We start from the raw sequence: 17,278 nt of genomic DNA on the forward strand, positions 1-17,278 counted from the left end.
CAGTTCGTAGTATTTTCATAAAAACAAAATCTAAGGATACATGTGTTGTTTATTAAAGGTGAATAGTGGCTCTTGTTAAGATCAATTTAGATTGTGAAAATATAATAGATTTTCAATCGAAATATTGTATGAAAAAAATAAAATAAAATACAAGGATCAAATTGAGCAAACAGCTCAAGCAAAGCACAAAAAGTTTGGCTATGGTGGTGTGCTTTCATCTTCATCCCACACAACGTTCTTTATTCTGATTTCGAGAATCGTCCCATCTAGAACCTGCCATTGTAACCTTCCATGTTAGCACACATCAAGAGAAGAAAAGAAAAAACTTAGAAATCTAAATGCATTTCATTTTAGTTAAGGACAATTCGTTCATGACTCCAGTGCAATAGCAACTCGTATGAATTAATCATGAGTAAACCGTTTCACGGTTATAGACATTTTATTTCTTTAAATATTTGATGGCATGGATCTATATTATGTTCAGAGAAAGTATCACAAGAAGTCGTCGGTAAAATTCTGTGGATAAACAGAAAGAAATGCGACTGATGCATCCAACATATAGTAATTGTTCTCAAGGCAAAGCAAGACAAGAATAAACGACTTCGCAATAACGTTAAAAGCAACAACTTGATATATATGCAGATTAAATTCAATAAAATTTTATGCATAACCTTACACTGCCGCTGGCGTGATCATTCTTATGCATACTTATATGCATCCACTACTTTACATAAACCACAACCGAACATTCAAAAGTCGAGCAATTAAGACGCAATATTTGGCTTTGACCCACTCGTAGCTAATCCTTTCTACTACTCCGCTGGCAGCAGTTCTTAATCTTCTCATATTTAGAGAGATATTAAAAAATTGAGATAAGCAATTAGCCTGAGATGAAACACTACATTGTTTTTAATTCTATTTCCTTTGCCACAGTAACTGATGTCCGTCTGCCCAAATCTCCTCGATTCTTAATGGTCACTTGGTCCTAGGAATTGCAAGAGAGACAATTCTACGGTAAGAAAGAGGGCAGCCTAGTAGTTGACTCTCAAAGACAACAATCAAGAGGTTATACGATAGATACAAATGAAGAGAGCCACAAGCCTAGAGTTACACTTTCATGTTTTCCAGAAATATGATAAACACAAAACGTTTCCTATTGAATATTCTACGTCGTTTCTTATATAATACTCACTAACCATCTTTTTTTACTTCCATTTCATGGTTTCTGTAGAATCCCACCTTCAATTGGAAACAATTACAAACACCAGCATTCGATAGCGCATTCGATAGCGCAGATCACTCACATGAAAAAAATAGGTCCTTATTACAGCACAAGTACTTCAGATAGCAACAAGATTGCAGCACATAGATTTCATTAGCATTCGAACGAGATATTTTAAAACATAGCCGAATCAGATAGCATCAGACCTCATAACATTTCAGCAAATACAACACATACGAAAAAGAAAAAAAACACATAGTATATACATACTAATAGCAATCAATTGGTATTTAGACAAACCTTGGCGATCCAGAATTAGGGTTTATGTTGCGATGGAGAATCCGTCCGTTGACCGAATCTCCGCTTTCAATCAGATCTTTCAACCCCAAATTCCCCACCTTCTCCGCCTCCGCCTCTTTTTCATCATCATCATCATCATCATCTTCTTCTTCAGTCTCCTTTTTCGTAGATTCTTCGGTTTTCATTTTCCTCTTTGATGCACCGACTCTCTCAAAGTAGTTACCGTAAGTATACTCAGCTGTATATCCATTCTCCTCATCAAACAGCATAATATGCCCATGCCACTCCCACACCCGATAATCCGACCCTGTCTCCTCTTGAAACCCTACGCAGACATGGTGCTCACCGATCGAAGTAGCCTGGCCGGAATTCGGTTTCAGTTTTTCGATTTCGCCGCTGAGGACCGTACGGATGATCTCCTTTTCGAGCTTGGACTCTTCTCTGGCGAGCTGAGTTTTGGAAGAGGTGGAGGAGCTCTCGCCGCCTTCGGAATCGGAATCGGATTCCGATAGGTTGACGAGCAGGTCGGAGAAGAGGAGTTCCTCGAGCGTTTTATCGGCGGCGAAGGAGGGCGGCGGCGGCGCGTGGAGGTTGGGAGGCCGGAGCTGGAGGCGAGACATGAGGGATTGGAGGAGGAGGTTGTCGAAGTTAGGGGTGGCGGCGGAGGAGGAGCTGAAGGAGGAACCGCCGTTGGTGTTCATTGTTGTTGGATTGTGAGGGAAACACCTCAGAGGGTTTGTGAGGGTTTTGGCAGGGGTTTTAGCTTCAGGGGGAATGCGTAAATTAAGGTGAAATAATGAGGGAAGATTGTGATGGAGGATAAAGCCGAATGAAGAGATATTTACACGAATTTTGCTATGTTATTATTATTATTTTTTTATTTTATTTTTGCGAATCTATAAATTATAATTTGTCCCACGAATTCACATAGTTCAAAAGTATGTTAAAAAAAATATATGATGTTAGCATATAATCAATGTTAATATATATATCAAGTGTGTATATATTATTATTTAAACTGATGATATGAGTTGGAATTTCCAAGCGGAGAATAAGGCTCGGGGTCGGCTTTTGACTTTTGGGAGGTGGATTGAACCGGTCTGAGTTTCTACTTTCTACAATTATATTATTGGATAATATATTATAAAATAAAACTACATGTTTGATCTATTTAATAATATAATTTTTTTCTATCAAAAACAAAAAAGATCTATTTAATAAAATTCGTGCAAATTTTAAAAGTTTAAATTTTTTTTGACATTTTTATTTAGGAATTTTGTAACGATGAGATATGCATATGCTGCAGAAAATATGACAATAAACAACAAAAGAACAGTTCAAATATAGAAACATGATGAAAGATGATAAAAAATGAGGGGTTGTAAGTTACATATGTCCTAAAAGGAGAATGTAAAAGCTTAGGCAACCAATCAGTTCTATTACAGCAAATATTATATATATATTGGAGTTTAAGTACACCACTTTTCATTGAATAGCAGTATAATCAATCAATCCACCATCGTATAGTGGTAGTCGTTATTTGTCATCATCGTAAAACTGTATAGAAACAATTATTATAGTATATATATGAAGTGTTATTTCAGGGCAAAACTCAGAACGCGCGCACCACTCTTTGTTTGGAACGTACAGAACTACCGCCTTAGATTCTCGACTGTGTAGTCTGCGTACAGGTTCCTGCACCAGAGAAGAACATAAAACATATATAGCTTTTTGCTGTTTACGCAAGTTTTTAGTAAAATAATTTCCGAGTTATTTGAAGGGGAGAAAGAAAGCCACTTACATTGAAGACTGGACTGCTTCGTAGGCTTTCGTGGCTGGAAGAAATTCATCAACTGCAACATCCTTGTTCTCGTTTTTCTTGTCTGGTTTAAAATCGTTAAGGTCACAAGAGAAAAAAAAAAATCACATGGACCAAAAACCACAAAACAAAAATTCAAGTAATGTTTTTCAAGAATTAAGATTTATGGTTATTTGAAAAGGATACAGTCTTCGAAAAAACGGCGGATTTCAGCCAATCGATGGGGTGGAAGCTCTTTAATATCAGTGTAGTGTCGATATTCAGGATCATCAGCGCAGACAGCAATTATCTTGTCATCTTTCTCTCCCTGTCGCAAAAAAAAAAAAGTCAACGATCTTCGTTTTTTCCTTTTTTTGGTGTGCCTAAATTGTAAGGTAAATGTGATATATGGTGTGTGTAATGTACCTGATCTATCATGGGCATGAGACCTATTGCTTTGGCCCTGAGAAAGCAGCCTGGAAGAACTGGTTCCTGTATATATTTATGGAGATAGTTAATCGACAGCAAACAATTTCAGAAAGTAAGTGTTGTTTCCAAAAAGATTCATATTGCCAAAACTAACTGGCCATGATTTTCTATACCAAATTAGAGCCATCTTCTAATTTACTACCACTAGTATGAGATTCACGTGCGTATAAAAACTTGAGTTAGGCACAACATGCAAGATCCAATGATCCGGAAAAAACGTAGATGGCAATATGTTACTGGTGATTTCTTTTAGATCCTATGAATAATGCATGTCTTCTAGAACATTTTCCGCGAAAAACCTGTGTAGTGCGTTGTTCGTTTGAAAATCGCTACATTTGGTGTGCATTTCATCACAAGTTAAATGTCTACTGAAGATTATGCATGCACAACATTTAATATCTCAGACTATTTGCGAGGAAATACTGGATTCATAATACCTGCATGATGACCAATACATCAAGCGGGTCATTGTCTTCGCACAGAGTACGAGGGACGAAGCCATAGTTATGGGGGTACACAACTGATGAGTACAGTACACGATCAACCTGCAGGCAAAAAGAAGTTTTGTTACTTCATAGTTCATGATTAAACGAAATAACTTGCCATACAACAAGTCAAAAGCTAAGTACCTTAATTAGACCAGTTTTTTTGTCAAGTTCATATTTCACCTTACTTCCCTTGCTTATCTCAACCACCTGCAGGGATTACACAAGATGATCTGAGAAGCTTCACAAATAATGTCAAATAGATATCAAATGATAAAGGAGAAAAGATAATAAAACTGTATAATCCCGAACAGGAAAAAACATGACAGCAGAAAGCAACTTGTCCATATATTGTCGACACGGAATACACGATACTCTCATATGGCTGCATTGAGTCGTAACTTTTAACTAATACCAATTTGATGTACCAAATTGAACGAGTTTCGTAGAGATACCAAAAGAGTATATAAGTAACAGGCAAAAAAGTCCAATAACATTGTAGTGCAATGGATAACAAGAATATTAGTAGATAAAAGGGAATGATAATATCGGAAGAAATCATTATTTAGAGATCAGACCAATTGAGATTAGTTACTAGCAAAATTAGATGGCACTGCAGAAAACAATGCAAATTCAACTTTTGAAAGATGAAAGGATGAATGGAAATGAAACTAAATGAGGAGAAAATGACAAAGTTGATATACAGCCATGCAATTAACGACCAGTCGCAATTTTATTCAAGAGGACCAGCATATTTCTCGTACTGAAAAGTTGGTGAATCACGAACTGGGAAAGAATAATCGAAGAAACTCTTTGAGTCATGTTGTGATGTCCTAAAACAAAACAGGTTCATTTTGTTGAGATGATTGTTCAAGACAATCTTCTTTACTCAAAACCTCCATTTCCATTTGATTTCATATACTTTCGTAACAGTACAAAATAATCAACAGATTTTCAACTGTTAGTATTCCATTTAACATCTGAAATCTTCTCCAATTTTATCACAATAGTATTAGAAAGAAAAAGGTTAAATAAAATTCAATATCCTTACGCAGTTGAAAATTATCGGTGCTCCAGGTCCTGCATTAGCAATAAGAAGAAAAAATATAAATAAATTTAACAAAAATTAAATTGAGATTTGAACTTGATTGTCGAGAATTTAGATATATGCCTATCTCAAGATCATGCCAAGGATGAGCAGCGACAGCTTTCCTAGTCAGGGAAGAGAGTATCCTTTCATTGAGTGGCAAACATGCTGGCTTCGGGGCATCAGGGGATCTGTTTGTCTCATTTGGTGGTGCCATTACTGCAGGTTAAATAAATATCAGAGCATTGATTAAGATAAGCTTTTCTCATATTAGTAGACGAAGATAATTATCTGGCAATATTCTTCTATTATAGGAAGGAAATAATGTCAGACCTGAGATTTTATTACAGCTCCGAAAATTAACCATTCAAACAGTTTGTTAACGAACGATCAGGCACGTAGTGATCCTATTAGACATATCTAGAAATAAGCTATTGACTCTAACATCCAGTATTAATGTGTGCTTTGGCAGCCTAATCCAGCTGATAGGGTACCCAAATTGTAATGAATCAAACAATTTTGCCTGCAGAATGTAAACAAGGAAAAGGTTGCTTATTCAACAGAATCAAATTAGGTAAAAGTGCGTCCTCATTGAAGCCTTGCTAAAGATTCGATCGATTCATTTCAATTGCCACTATATGCCATTCTAATTGTCTTAAATAGATGTCTCTAGAAGAAGAATACATCGTATCTGAACTACAGGTACATAAAATGCTCTGTTTTCAAGACATCCAAAAAAAAAAGAAAAAACAACGGTCCACAGAACAGCTTCACGTTAACACAGATGAAGTTCTAAATCACATAGACAGTATTTTAACAAGAAAAACAATACAAAATCCGAAATCTTATGTTCTCATCTGCCAAGACGCTGCTACAAATTCCATCAATAATTACTGCCCAAACATGATAAAACCTACCTACTGAAATCATTGATGAACTTAAAACTCAAAAAACACCACGATCATAAGAAAAACATCCAACAGAGTGTAATTGCAATTAAACAATAACCAGTTCATAGGACGACATAAATTAGCTGGAAATAAGCATCAAAAAATCTAAACCGCCTCCATAAATACACAGATCCAGGATCTTCATCATGCACAGGTGTGATTCAATATCTCCCAATAAATGGTACAATATCATGCCAACAGCCTATTTTAACATTTAAGTCTAGCAAACGAGTAACAACACCAAATCAGAAAACAATTGCACAGCAAAAGCACAAAAATGCACAGAACTTCAAAAAAATCAACATGAATGGAACAGAGCTTCAACTTATTAAAATATACATAACCGTACATGCATCAAAATTCGTATCCATGTTGTAATACAGTCATGCACAACATACAAAAATGACGAAACAAAAGAGCCTATAAAGCAGAAAAATAGCAATAAATGCAACCGAATCTCAAAAAGTAAGACGAAGCTTGTCTCAGCAAGCAAAAAAAAAAATTGAAGCGTACCGTAAACTCAACCAAAGGAAGCGTCGGTGAGAAGATGGAAAGAAAAAGGCAGATCTCGAATAGTATACAGAGCGTAACAATGAAGGCAAGCGAGAATATTTATAGATGAAATGGGCGTGTTAGAGAGAGAGAGAGAGAGAGAGAGAGAGAGAGAGAGAGAGAGAGAAACCCTAGAGAGAGAAAGGAGTAGTGAAGGGAAGCTTTCAGTCCGAGCTACTAGTGGAGGTGGATATATGCGTTCCCGCTCTCTGCTTCGTGCGCTTTGCCATTTAAAGACGGGGGCATATTCAAAGGAAAAAAAGCGTAAAATACCAAAGAAAAAGAAAAATTCCTTTTTTTACAATGGAGTATGACGTGGCATTATTTGATTGGGTGATTGGTTAGGCTGTGGTGGGGCCCGGTTCATAGTTTGCTTAGCCGGAGGTGAAACTCTCTAACTGCCGTGAGGTTCATGCTTGAGCGATTTAATTGGGTGGAATGTGTGTAGTCATTATCATTTATCAATATATGCACAAAAAATATTCTCTTACCATATTGCATTTTTAATGTTACATCACACAAATCGTATTTTTTGTTAGGACTAACGGAAAGTTGTATGGATATTAATTAGGAGTGAGCAGATCAGACTCGTCAACGGGATGAAATCGTTAAACTCGTGAAAATTTGATTACGTAGTGTATCAATTGAATTCATAATTTTCGAGGCATCGAATGTTTAAACATGCACAATTATCCTACATTTAGTGTTCATCTATAATTTTAAAATGGAAAATAAAATAGTATTTAAAATAGAAAACTCTATCAAATTCGTATTTAAATATTTTCTAGAAATAAAAGAGGGGAGAATTCAATGGGATATACTGCTGAATCTACTCAACGTGTCGTTGATATTCCTTATCTTGAAAAAAGAACAAAGATATTTAAGACACCACAAGATATTCTTATTGGATCCGGATAATCTATCACATTGGGTCATTTTATATTATAGCCCGTTTATATGTTGGGCCTCATTTCATGTGATGCATCTTCCCATTTCAAAATTCACAAGACAATTTAAAAAAAATAAAAATACGTTTTATAAAATAATTGAACGAAAACTTTTAATAGCAACTATATCGTCCAATGCCCGATAAATTTAGGTATTAACATGGTATTTTATAGCACGTGGATTTACAACAGCCTATAAATCGTCTAATACTTTGCGAGTAACCAACACATTTTTGTTTGTTCATATGCAATCACATAGTACTGAAAAACAATTCAACTAAAAGTGTAGGAAATAAATACAATTTATATTAAATTACCTTCATTAAAAAAAATATATTCACTGGAGTCGACAATAAAATTAGCATAAAACGCTAATAAACGTGATACTAAAAAATAATATAATTTTTTTGCTATTGAATAATAAAACATTTTTGTAAATGTATCTTCATATTCACTGCAAAAACTTGTACCAATAGGCGAAATCTCTCGCCTCCAGGGCCCTTATTCCTTGGTCTGACAAATATTTGATGGATGAATATAAATTATGGTAACTCAACGGCCGGTTGGTTCACCGAAAAACTTCATTGTATCCAACATTGCAAGTAGCATTAGTCGTCACTTGTCAGAGTCCGACTTAATGAATATATTTATGCCACCTCTACTTTTTCACCCTAAATCAAGTATCACATATCATACTATATGAAAAAATTCACTAAATATATTATTTATTCTGAATGTAAAATGATCAACATGAAATACATAAATCTAAATAAATAATAATAGTTTAATGCCTTTTTTATCAATATTTAAATCTTCCAAAAAAGGAAAAAAACTTTAAATATTGAATAAGAGAATATTAATTATCATTCTAATTAATTTTGATTTTTTTCAACATCCAAATTAAATAATTCATTAAAACAAAAAACTCGAAATTAAAAAATATATACAATTATACAGATTATAGAAGAATATGTCAATCCAGCGGGAATGGGCTTGATCCAGGCTGTCCAAATAGTATCCAACCCATATAAAAAGAAAAAAGATGCCCAAATTCTTTTAATCAGTCCAGTAAAATAAATTGATGACCAATTCCCCTCCCAACAACAAGCACAAATGAATAAATAGTTAAATACCAATTCTATTTCAATCATTGAATTTTTCAAAATTAAAAAAAATAAAAATGAAAATGATAGTTTTTATTATTATGATTATTATAATTATATAATAATTACAAATATTCAACGACCGACCGCTGCTGCTTCCCTCCTCCTCTTTTTCCTCATTCCTCATTCCTCATTTATAGATCCATCTCTTCTCTCTTTCCTCCGATCTGGTAATTAGTTTCATTACCCATCTGAATTTCTCCCCTAACTTGTGATCCTTTTGAAATTTTGGATTATCTGATTTTCATTTGATCGTGCGAATTTTTTTCTGAGATAAATAAATAAGCGTCGATTTTTGTTGCTAGGGTTTATTTTTTGAGGAATTTGTGAGAGAAACAGTTTCGGAATCAGATGGCCGCTCCACCTGCTAGAGCTCGAGCCGATTATGATTATCTCATCAAGCTTCTCTTGATCGGTGATAGCGGTGGGTAATTTTTTTCTCACCATTTTTTTTCTTCTGAATTTCCCTTTTTTTTTTTTGAGCTTTTCTGTATTTTGGATATTAAATGTGCGAATTGGTTTTTGCAATTTTTACTGTGTTAGCTGGATTTGTGGCGATTTTTTTTTTTTTTTGTTTGTTTCGGCACCTCTCATTTTAATTATTTGTGATTGTGCTCTTGATCATTTGATGGGGTTTTTGGGTGAATAAATATTAAAAGGTATATATGATTTACTGGCAAAAATGGTAGCGCTATTTAAATATTTTTGCATATATGTGCTGTCAGATAAGTTTATATCTCTGCTTTGGTAATGTGGTAGGAAAAATGGAGCGGTGTCTCATTCTCATTGTTGTTAATGGATAATAAGATTTTTATGCGTTCTGGATTCCTATGTAGTGGAGAATGTCAGTTCAGTTGGCTCTTCGTTGTAATTGTTCTAAATGGAATATGAGAAATGTTGGAGTCAAGAAATGTAAGATTTTCATGCATAGTTGAAAGTTATGCAGTATAAGTTACCGATGATCCACATGACATCACATTTGATATTAGTTTGTGCATATGATAATTTCTTTCAAATTGACTTGATGGAGATACTGACTATAATCTTATACGTATGATTTTTTGGAATCGGAAATGAGTGAACCTGCCTAATCAGGGATACTGCCCATATAATATTGCATTGGCATAACTGGTTGTCAATTGAACATTTCATGGTCCTTAGGTGGTAGATATTTGAACCAAGCTGCATAATGGTATTTCACAAGAAATTGTTGGAACTCAATAATGTGATTGTCTTTGATTCCTTTTGTCGATACATTTTACAAATACTCGGGGCAGTTAGTTTAGTCATCCTGAATATATTGTTTGAAATTGTCATTTGATACGGTTGGGGTTTTAGTGTTCATTATTTTCTTGGTTTTTCAGGTGTGGGTAAGAGTTGCCTTCTCTTACGTTTTTCCGATGGTTCTTTCACCACCAGCTTTATTACCACCATTGGGTAGGTTTATGTCAACTCTAGATGTCTTGCAGTTCAGTTTTGTAAACTTCCCTCCACCTTATTTGCTTCTGTCTTTTCAACAGGATTGATTTCAAGATAAGAACTATAGAGCTTGATGCGAAAAGGATCAAACTGCAAATATGGGATACTGCTGGACAAGAGCGATTTCGAACTATCACAACTGGTATGTGTTTGAGTGATGCTGGACTTTGCTCCCTTTTTTTTTTTCTCTCCCTCCTATAGAGAGAAGCTAAACTGTAACTTCGTTTCAGTTTCAACTTGTTTCTTCTGCACGTGTTGCAGCATATTTCTGCATTGTTTGTTCCCATGTATATGAGTAGCAAGTTTTGAATCATGTGTCTGTATGGTCTAGGCAGTTTATTTTTTCCATGGTATTTTGCTTAGGAGTACGATTTGATGAGAAAATTTTATGATTAGAAGTTTTTAAGGCTGACTTATAAAGATGTGCAGTTTTACAGAGAATTAAATGGTACTGGTAATTGTTTTATACTTTTGGATAGGATAGAGTGCAGATTCATAGTTCTCAGTCACTGGACAACAAGTCAAAATTTTCTTGAACTATCCCAAGTACTAAGGCCATGATAATATAGCTTTATTAATCAGAGATGAGATGAAAATAATTGTATTTCCTTTCTTCTTTTTTACTTATTTTCATGGCTCCATAAATGTTTATTTTATTTTAGAAGAAGAGAAAAAAAGTAATTTGCTCCCTTGATGTTTTCTGCATACTCCTTCCCTTAGTTTCTCCTACACCATTTTCTTCTTCTTGCTCATTGCTTTGTGGTTGTCCATGACGACCATATGATGTTGGAAATCTGCAAGAGGTGGCTGGTGTAGTGAAATTTGAGTTGACAGTTGGTGGGAAAGTAACTTTAGGAATGGATGGCGGCTAGCCTTTTTTTTTTTCTTCCTCAATTTGAGATTATAAAGACGTAGTTCCCACTCACCTGAATCCCTTAGCCTAGGGTACCTGAAATCCATGTTATCAGCTTCATAAGAAGTCACACAGGATTCCTTTGAGATTATCAGTAGTTATCAGGTACTTCTGTCACCAGTTAATGAGCAGTTTCTAGAAATTTTGAATCTCATGTTACTTAAAGAATGAGATGCTTCAAACACTAAGAATTTATTTTCATTTTTCACATATTAATAAAAAAGATTAGTGCACTTGTGAAACATATACTAAATACTTGTCTACTTGCTCAATGCATGCCAGTATTTATTTTATGCAAATAGTAAATTAGATTCATTTTGTAAATGTAAAAGGGAGAATGAGTTGAAAAAAGTGGCAAATGAAGAGAAATCTCAAAATATTGCATTAAATGCAGTGGCACCTGGCAACTCACTTATTCTTTATATTTAAATATTTCAATTGCAGCAGCTTTACTTCACTAAAAGAAAATGATAATTTTTGGGTGAAGTTGTGGTAGTAAGGGAAGGAGTAGTTACTATATGCACATTTTGGTGAATTATGGTAAGACGCAATACATACATGCATTATCTCTGGTTTGCTCATCAATAAACAAACGTAAAAAATAAAAAATTAGCCGTGTACAGCAGATTACTGTGAATTGATTTGCCTTCCCTCGACTGGATCCTCGTTAAAATCATTTGTTTCTTCTCTCTAGTTGGCTGTGGGTGGCCCCTGTTTATGTAAACTATGAATAGGCAAACAAATTTCATGGGTTATTGAAGGCAATACCCACCTTCTGGGAGATCACCTAAATTATATAGCAGGGTCAAGAAACTTGTGGTAAGCCTATAGTTTGGTGCTTTAAGATTCTAGATCTTATTTTCGAATAAGCTTTTAGAACGTCGTCAGTAAAATAAGATTTATTGCTAATATAATCAAAGATAAAGAAGTTTCTTATGATGTAATAAATATTTTCCAAATCTCCTTATCTTTTCTTTTCTAGTTGAAGGAGCTTATAATATCCTAACATCTTTTTTGTGATATTGCAAGCTCTTTTCCTAAAATTGACACCGTATATGGAAGACGCACAAGGCTCTGAAATATCTTTATGAGAAGTTTTAAGGACCTTATAATCTCAGGAAATCCTATGAAATTTACTATGAAATCCTGTATAGACTGAGGCTCTATAACATTTTGAACGATACAAATTATACAGGACAAGTACTTTTTAGGATTTATAGTATGCCTTTTATTAAATACTTTCTATGAATTTGTTGTAGTCAATAAGATTTCCTAATCATCTTTTTCTCTGTTGAATTCTGAGAGCCTTTTGCCTGAACAAATTCTTTTGTTTTTTTTTTTGCAGCTTACTACCGTGGAGCAATGGGTATATTGCTGGTGTATGATGTCACTGATGAGTCATCTTTCAACAGTAACCACTCTTCATCCCCGACATTTCCTATTTTACTGTTGTATTCGCTAGTGGGGGATTCATTTTCTCTCTCACGATGATTCATTCATGTTTTCCTTATGCTACAATATTTCTCTATGTTGTCAAAATTGACTCCATTGTTTTTCTCAGACATTAGGAATTGGATCAGAAACATCGAACAGCATGCATCGGACAATGTGAACAAGATATTGGTGGGAAACAAGGCTGACATGGATGAAAGCAAAAGGGTAATGCTCTCTCTCTGTTGGCATGCATATAGTTTTGTCCATGTGCTTGTTGGTGGCTTTATCTTTAGTTACCATCTATAACCCTCAATTAACTCGACATTAAGAAGGCACGTATTTCAAATCAATCAAATCTGTTCCCATTTAATAAATCTCGGAAATGGTAACAATTAGAATCACATGTGACCAAAAAAGTATGATGAATTAGGAACTGACACGTCATTTATTGTCTATTACTGTGCGTAATTCTGTCTAATCTTGCTCATTTTTCCACTAAAATTCAACTTCCGTAGGCCGTCCCTACCTCCAAGGGTCAAGCACTTGCTGATGAATACGGGATCAAATTTTTTGAGACTGTAAGTATTCCCATTTCACTTATATTGAAATTTTATATCGAACCAATCATCTAAAATATCACCATGTCAAAACAGAGTGCTAAAACAAACATGAATGTGGAGGAGGTTTTCTTCTCAATTGCTAGGGACATTAAGCAAAGACTCGCTGAAACCGATTCAAAGGCTGAGGTACTAAGTATATTATATACAAATATATATATGTGTATATATATAACTGCGATATATATCGATACTGATGAATGTGTGATTGTTGTATGAATGCAGCCTCAGACAATAAGGATTACCCAACCAGACCAGGCAGCTGGAGCTGCTCAAGCTGCCCAAAAATCGGCTTGCTGTGGTTCTTGAGCAAAGCTATTATTATATTATTATTATGTGATCAATATAGGATGCCCATATAATACATCCCTTAATTTGACACATATTGACACATTATTATGACAATATTGGCGTTGCTTGTATTATTGCTATTGCTCCCATTTCTTTTTAGATGCTACACAATTGTGTTTTTTTTTATTGGCAGATCTTTATTAAATGAATTAATTTTATTTGTTTCTCATTTTTGCTGTTACATAACATGAACTCGAAAAGTTTGAATAAGGAAAAAAAAAAGTTTTTTTTTTTTAATAATTTTTTTTTTCCAAAGGGTAATTGGCTAATTGCAGTGCAGAATGCAGTGCTATACCAATTATTGTTATCAACTTTATATAAAGGGCCCGACAATTTGTTTTTCGAATTTTTGTAATTAACTTTTGCGTCTTGAATTTATTTAACTTTTGAATGTGTAATTATTTCGGTCCAAAATGTTTTGTCTGTGATAGTGTTTGCCTTCTTTCTTTTGCCGCCACAGCGATGATATATGACGCCCTCATAGAATCAGACTGTGTGGAAGGCACACGGTACTCGCACCACTGGAATATGCTGACGTGGCTCACTTATTTATCTGTCAAAATCAAGTGAAAATCCAACCGGATAAATAAATAAATGTAGATTCGAACATTTGGAAAAAAGAAAAGAAAAGTATATACCAGAACGACAGTAGTAGTGAGGTCGGCCTGAACTCGGACAACACTATTTCGGAATAAATCCGGATTTTAAAGTTATAAATGGATTCGGGACGCTTCTTGTTTATTTATTATTTTTTTTAATATTAATATCCATATCATAAATTCATATGGTTTTAACGAAATTATTGTAAATTATTTATTACAAAATGGATCTAGGGAGTTCATTTTCAATCCACAAGTTCGATTTTAAAACAACTGAAAGCAAATTCAATCCCTTCTTAATGGAATATCCAACATGCGCACAAACTCGTTATCAAGCTCTGCTCATTTACACCATTTAGAAGGTTTATTTGTATAAAAATTATATGATCGGAATGTGTGTATAATAAAAATTACATGACCGTGAAGAATATACAAATCCCAATTGGAGGGAGTGGTCCAAAGGAATCCCAAAACGAACGAAGCACTATTGAATATAATTTTTTTGAAGAGTCAAAATAATATTAGAAGAGAATGCAAATCTCAAACAAAGGTAGCTTTGCTACCTTTTGCAAAGTGGGTGTCACAAAACAATTAGTAGGGTTTTTGTGTGCCCTTTTTCTTTTTGATAATGCAGAAACATCGATTTCGCTGCCCACGCACGTTTGCACTATACCATATTAGTATTTTCTTGGTTACGTTGTTCTTTCTTTTTAAGTGTCTCTTTAGTTATAAATTTGCTTATCATCTTATCTGTGACTTTAGAGTTTCGAAGCATACTTAATATCTGTGTACCAATTTTATCATTTAATAGTTTACTTAATATATATATGAAGGATGATTTTGAAATTTTCTAATTAAATAGATGCTAGTTACTAGGATTATTAATTTGTGTGCAACTTTCTTAAAAGAGGCATAAAATAAAAGGGGGGGAGTAATATATTTGCATTCTATAAAGAATTAAAAGAGCAAAGAAACAATTATTGAGAAAAAAGTGCTTCTCAATAATGCGACTATAGTGGTATTTTATCACGACACGGTACAAACTATAAAAAGAGAAGATGCTGAAAACCAACCCGATAAAGTCGTGTTCTTGTATTGATTTTGATAGAATGATCTTTTGCATGCCTCTTTTTACGATAGTAATGTAGCATTTTGAACGAGGGGGGAATTTTGATATATAAAGAGGATAATATATAGTATTTGTATTGAACAAAGTATTTTTGAGGGACAATGCGTGACATGATGTGTTGGAACTACGGCTGCACTTTGACGATAAATCACGAAATAAGCAGGCTGAAGGTTCGAACTTCATTTGCATTATCTTTTCATAGCTGATATTATATATTATAATAAAATATATGTTTTTTTTATTATTAAAATACTCCAACATGATGTAATAAAGGCATCAAATTGAATTGCAGCAATTGCAAATTAGCCAATCCTCAACCAATTAAAGGGGGGGTTTTAATTATGGACATAATTGCAGCAAAGGAGCAAAGATTGGACAACTTTTATATATATACTTTATCATGAGGTAATTTACACGGATAACGAAATGGACAACTTTTGTATATAGTACTTTATCAATATTAGTCATTATTAATACTATATTTTATAAAAGAAATTAAATTAAATTATCGATTTGACTCCACCAATCCCACACGAAACCATATGATTGCACATACCATTATCAAAATCTTGGAGTGTACACATGAGTTGAGTCGGTCCGATAAACGCTTAACCTCGAGTTCGAGTTCACCGTTAATTCTTTAGAAAAACGAGTCGACTTGGACCTATAGTTTGTTATGTGCAAACACTTGATGAATTTAAACGAGCTAGTAAGATTTCACTATACGCGTGTGTTTAGATAACTGTTTTTCACATATTTACACACACAAATACACCATGAGACGTAACATTTACCGTATATATATAGATTTTCGATAGATTCTAAACAAATCTAATAGAGCATTGACACGCGACTCAATATATCTTCAACTAACAATATCTATTTTAGTTAACGATTCCGATCCCATCATACAAGCATAACCATTTCTTGAAAAAAATCAAGATTATTATTATTAATTTTTTTTAGGGAGAAAATAGATTCGCCAAACTAAATTATCGACATAAAAATAAAATAAATAAATTAGTGGAGTCCTAATCTGAAACAAATATTACCCAAATGTTGGCAACAAAATAAATAGTGAGATGACATGAGGTACAGTTTCTCTACATGGCCTACACAATATATTTTAAAATTTAAATTCCCAAATTTTATTTTGAATGGGCAAAACAGTCAGATTCCAAAGCACATATCAATTTTTAAAGTAAGATATGTATATTCGGTGGAATGCCAATTCAGATAGCATAAAATAAATTAAATTTTATCACCATATATATAAAAAATAAATAAATTGTGTCATATAATTGCCTTGACCAGGGTCCATATTAAAAACAATATTGACTTAATTCTTTGAAATGATTTAATTATCCTCAATTTAATTATATAAATGTTTATGGAAAAAAGGCAATACATGATTAATAAAGTAATAAACCAATCACCGTATACATTAGAGGAATCCAATTAATCACATTAAAAAAAAACCTGTACCAAAGTATCATAAAATTTTAAAATAGGCCCCGCAAGGGATGATCGAGTGGTTGGATTTACATCTCTCGTATAGTTTGCAAGCTATTATACGAGAGTGTAGATTTATCTAGTGCACCTATAGGATTAGTTGCGGGTTCGTTCATTATAAATAAAATAAAATTAAATTAAAATAGAATTTATGCATCTTTTGTGGATTGTCTAATAGAATCCCCTTTCATGGGGAAAAATGAAAAGAATCTTCGTCTACTTTTGTTCTTATTAAATCTTATATAAATTAT

At 33.8% G+C, this 17,278-nt stretch overlaps 3 protein-coding genes across 6 annotated transcripts; 1 reads left to right on the plus strand and 2 right to left on the minus strand.

Annotated features, from left to right (window-relative positions):
• Nucleotides 1–85: 85 nt before the first annotated feature.
• On the minus strand, nt 86–2,348 carry LOC105952927 (uncharacterized). 3 transcript variants are annotated; one of them, XM_012976525.2, is made up of 2 exons: nt 1,523–2,345; nt 86–273 (listed from the first exon to the last, which is right to left on the minus strand). In XM_012976525.2, the coding sequence occupies exons 1-2, from the start codon at nt 2,221–2,223 to the stop codon at nt 267–269; spliced, it is 708 nt and encodes a 235-aa protein (XP_012831979.2). In that variant the 5' UTR covers nt 2,224–2,345; the 3' UTR covers nt 86–266. The 3 variants fall into 3 exon arrangements, with proteins under 3 accessions (XP_012831979.2, XP_088679968.1, XP_088679967.1); XM_088823842.1 differs by lacking the exon at nt 86–273 and adding an exon at nt 617–985 and having other exon boundaries at nt 1,523–2,348; XM_088823841.1 differs by lacking the exon at nt 86–273 and having other exon boundaries at nt 1,513–2,347.
• A 518-nt stretch (nt 2,349–2,866) lies between these two features.
• Nucleotides 2,867–7,269, minus strand: LOC105952925 (soluble inorganic pyrophosphatase 4). Of its 2 annotated transcripts, none has more exons than XM_012976524.2 (9): nt 6,845–7,269; nt 5,466–5,600; nt 5,346–5,374; nt 4,439–4,504; nt 4,247–4,354; nt 3,747–3,812; nt 3,528–3,648; nt 3,324–3,405; nt 2,867–3,217 (listed from the first exon to the last, which is right to left on the minus strand). In XM_012976524.2, the coding sequence occupies exons 2-9, from the start codon at nt 5,596–5,598 to the stop codon at nt 3,175–3,177; spliced, it is 648 nt and encodes a 215-aa protein (XP_012831978.2). In that variant the 5' UTR covers nt 5,599–5,600; nt 6,845–7,269; the 3' UTR covers nt 2,867–3,174. The 2 variants fall into 2 exon arrangements, with proteins under 2 accessions (XP_012831978.2, XP_012831977.2); XM_012976523.2 differs by lacking the exon at nt 6,845–7,269 and adding an exon at nt 6,681–6,822.
• A 1,619-nt stretch (nt 7,270–8,888) lies between these two features.
• LOC105952924 (ras-related protein RABE1c) lies at nt 8,889–13,956 on the plus strand. The gene is made up of 9 exons (XM_012976522.2): nt 8,889–9,163; nt 9,299–9,417; nt 10,358–10,430; nt 10,514–10,614; nt 12,731–12,796; nt 12,947–13,044; nt 13,335–13,397; nt 13,473–13,565; nt 13,662–13,956. The coding sequence occupies exons 2-9, from the start codon at nt 9,345–9,347 to the stop codon at nt 13,743–13,745; spliced, it is 651 nt and encodes a 216-aa protein (XP_012831976.1). The 5' UTR covers nt 8,889–9,163; nt 9,299–9,344; the 3' UTR covers nt 13,746–13,956.
• The last annotated feature ends 3,322 nt before the right edge of the window (nt 13,957–17,278 follow it).

This window comes from Erythranthe guttata, chromosome 10, assembly GCF_056151865.1.
Source record: "Erythranthe guttata isolate IM_541 chromosome 10, IM_541, whole genome shotgun sequence".
In the NCBI taxonomy this organism is placed as follows: domain Eukaryota; kingdom Viridiplantae; phylum Streptophyta; class Magnoliopsida; order Lamiales; family Phrymaceae; genus Erythranthe; species Erythranthe guttata.

Excerpts from the sequence above, each read along its gene's own strand:
- LOC105952927 (XM_088823842.1), bottom strand. The coding sequence starts at position 2,223 with ATGAACACCAACGGCGGTTCCTCCTTCAGCTCCTCCTCCGCCGCCACC.
- LOC105952925 (XM_012976523.2), bottom strand. The coding sequence starts at position 6,702 with ATGGATACGAATTTTGATGCAT. Across the intron at positions 4,355-4,438 it reads AAAAAACTGGTCTAATTAAG|GTTGATCGTGTACTGTACTC; the intron begins GTACTTAGCTTT and ends TTTTGCCTGCAG. Across the intron at positions 3,813-4,246 it reads ATGTATTGGTCATCATGCAG|GAACCAGTTCTTCCAGGCTG; the intron begins GTATTATGAATC and ends AAATATATACAG.
- LOC105952924 (XM_012976522.2), top strand. The coding sequence starts at position 9,345 with ATGGCCGCTCCACCTGCTAGAGCTCGAGCCGATTATGATTATCTCATC. Across the intron at positions 13,045-13,334 it reads ACATGGATGAAAGCAAAAGG|GCCGTCCCTACCTCCAAGGG; the intron begins GTAATGCTCTCT and ends CAACTTCCGTAG. Across the intron at positions 13,398-13,472 it reads GGATCAAATTTTTTGAGACT|AGTGCTAAAACAAACATGAA; the intron begins GTAAGTATTCCC and ends ATGTCAAAACAG.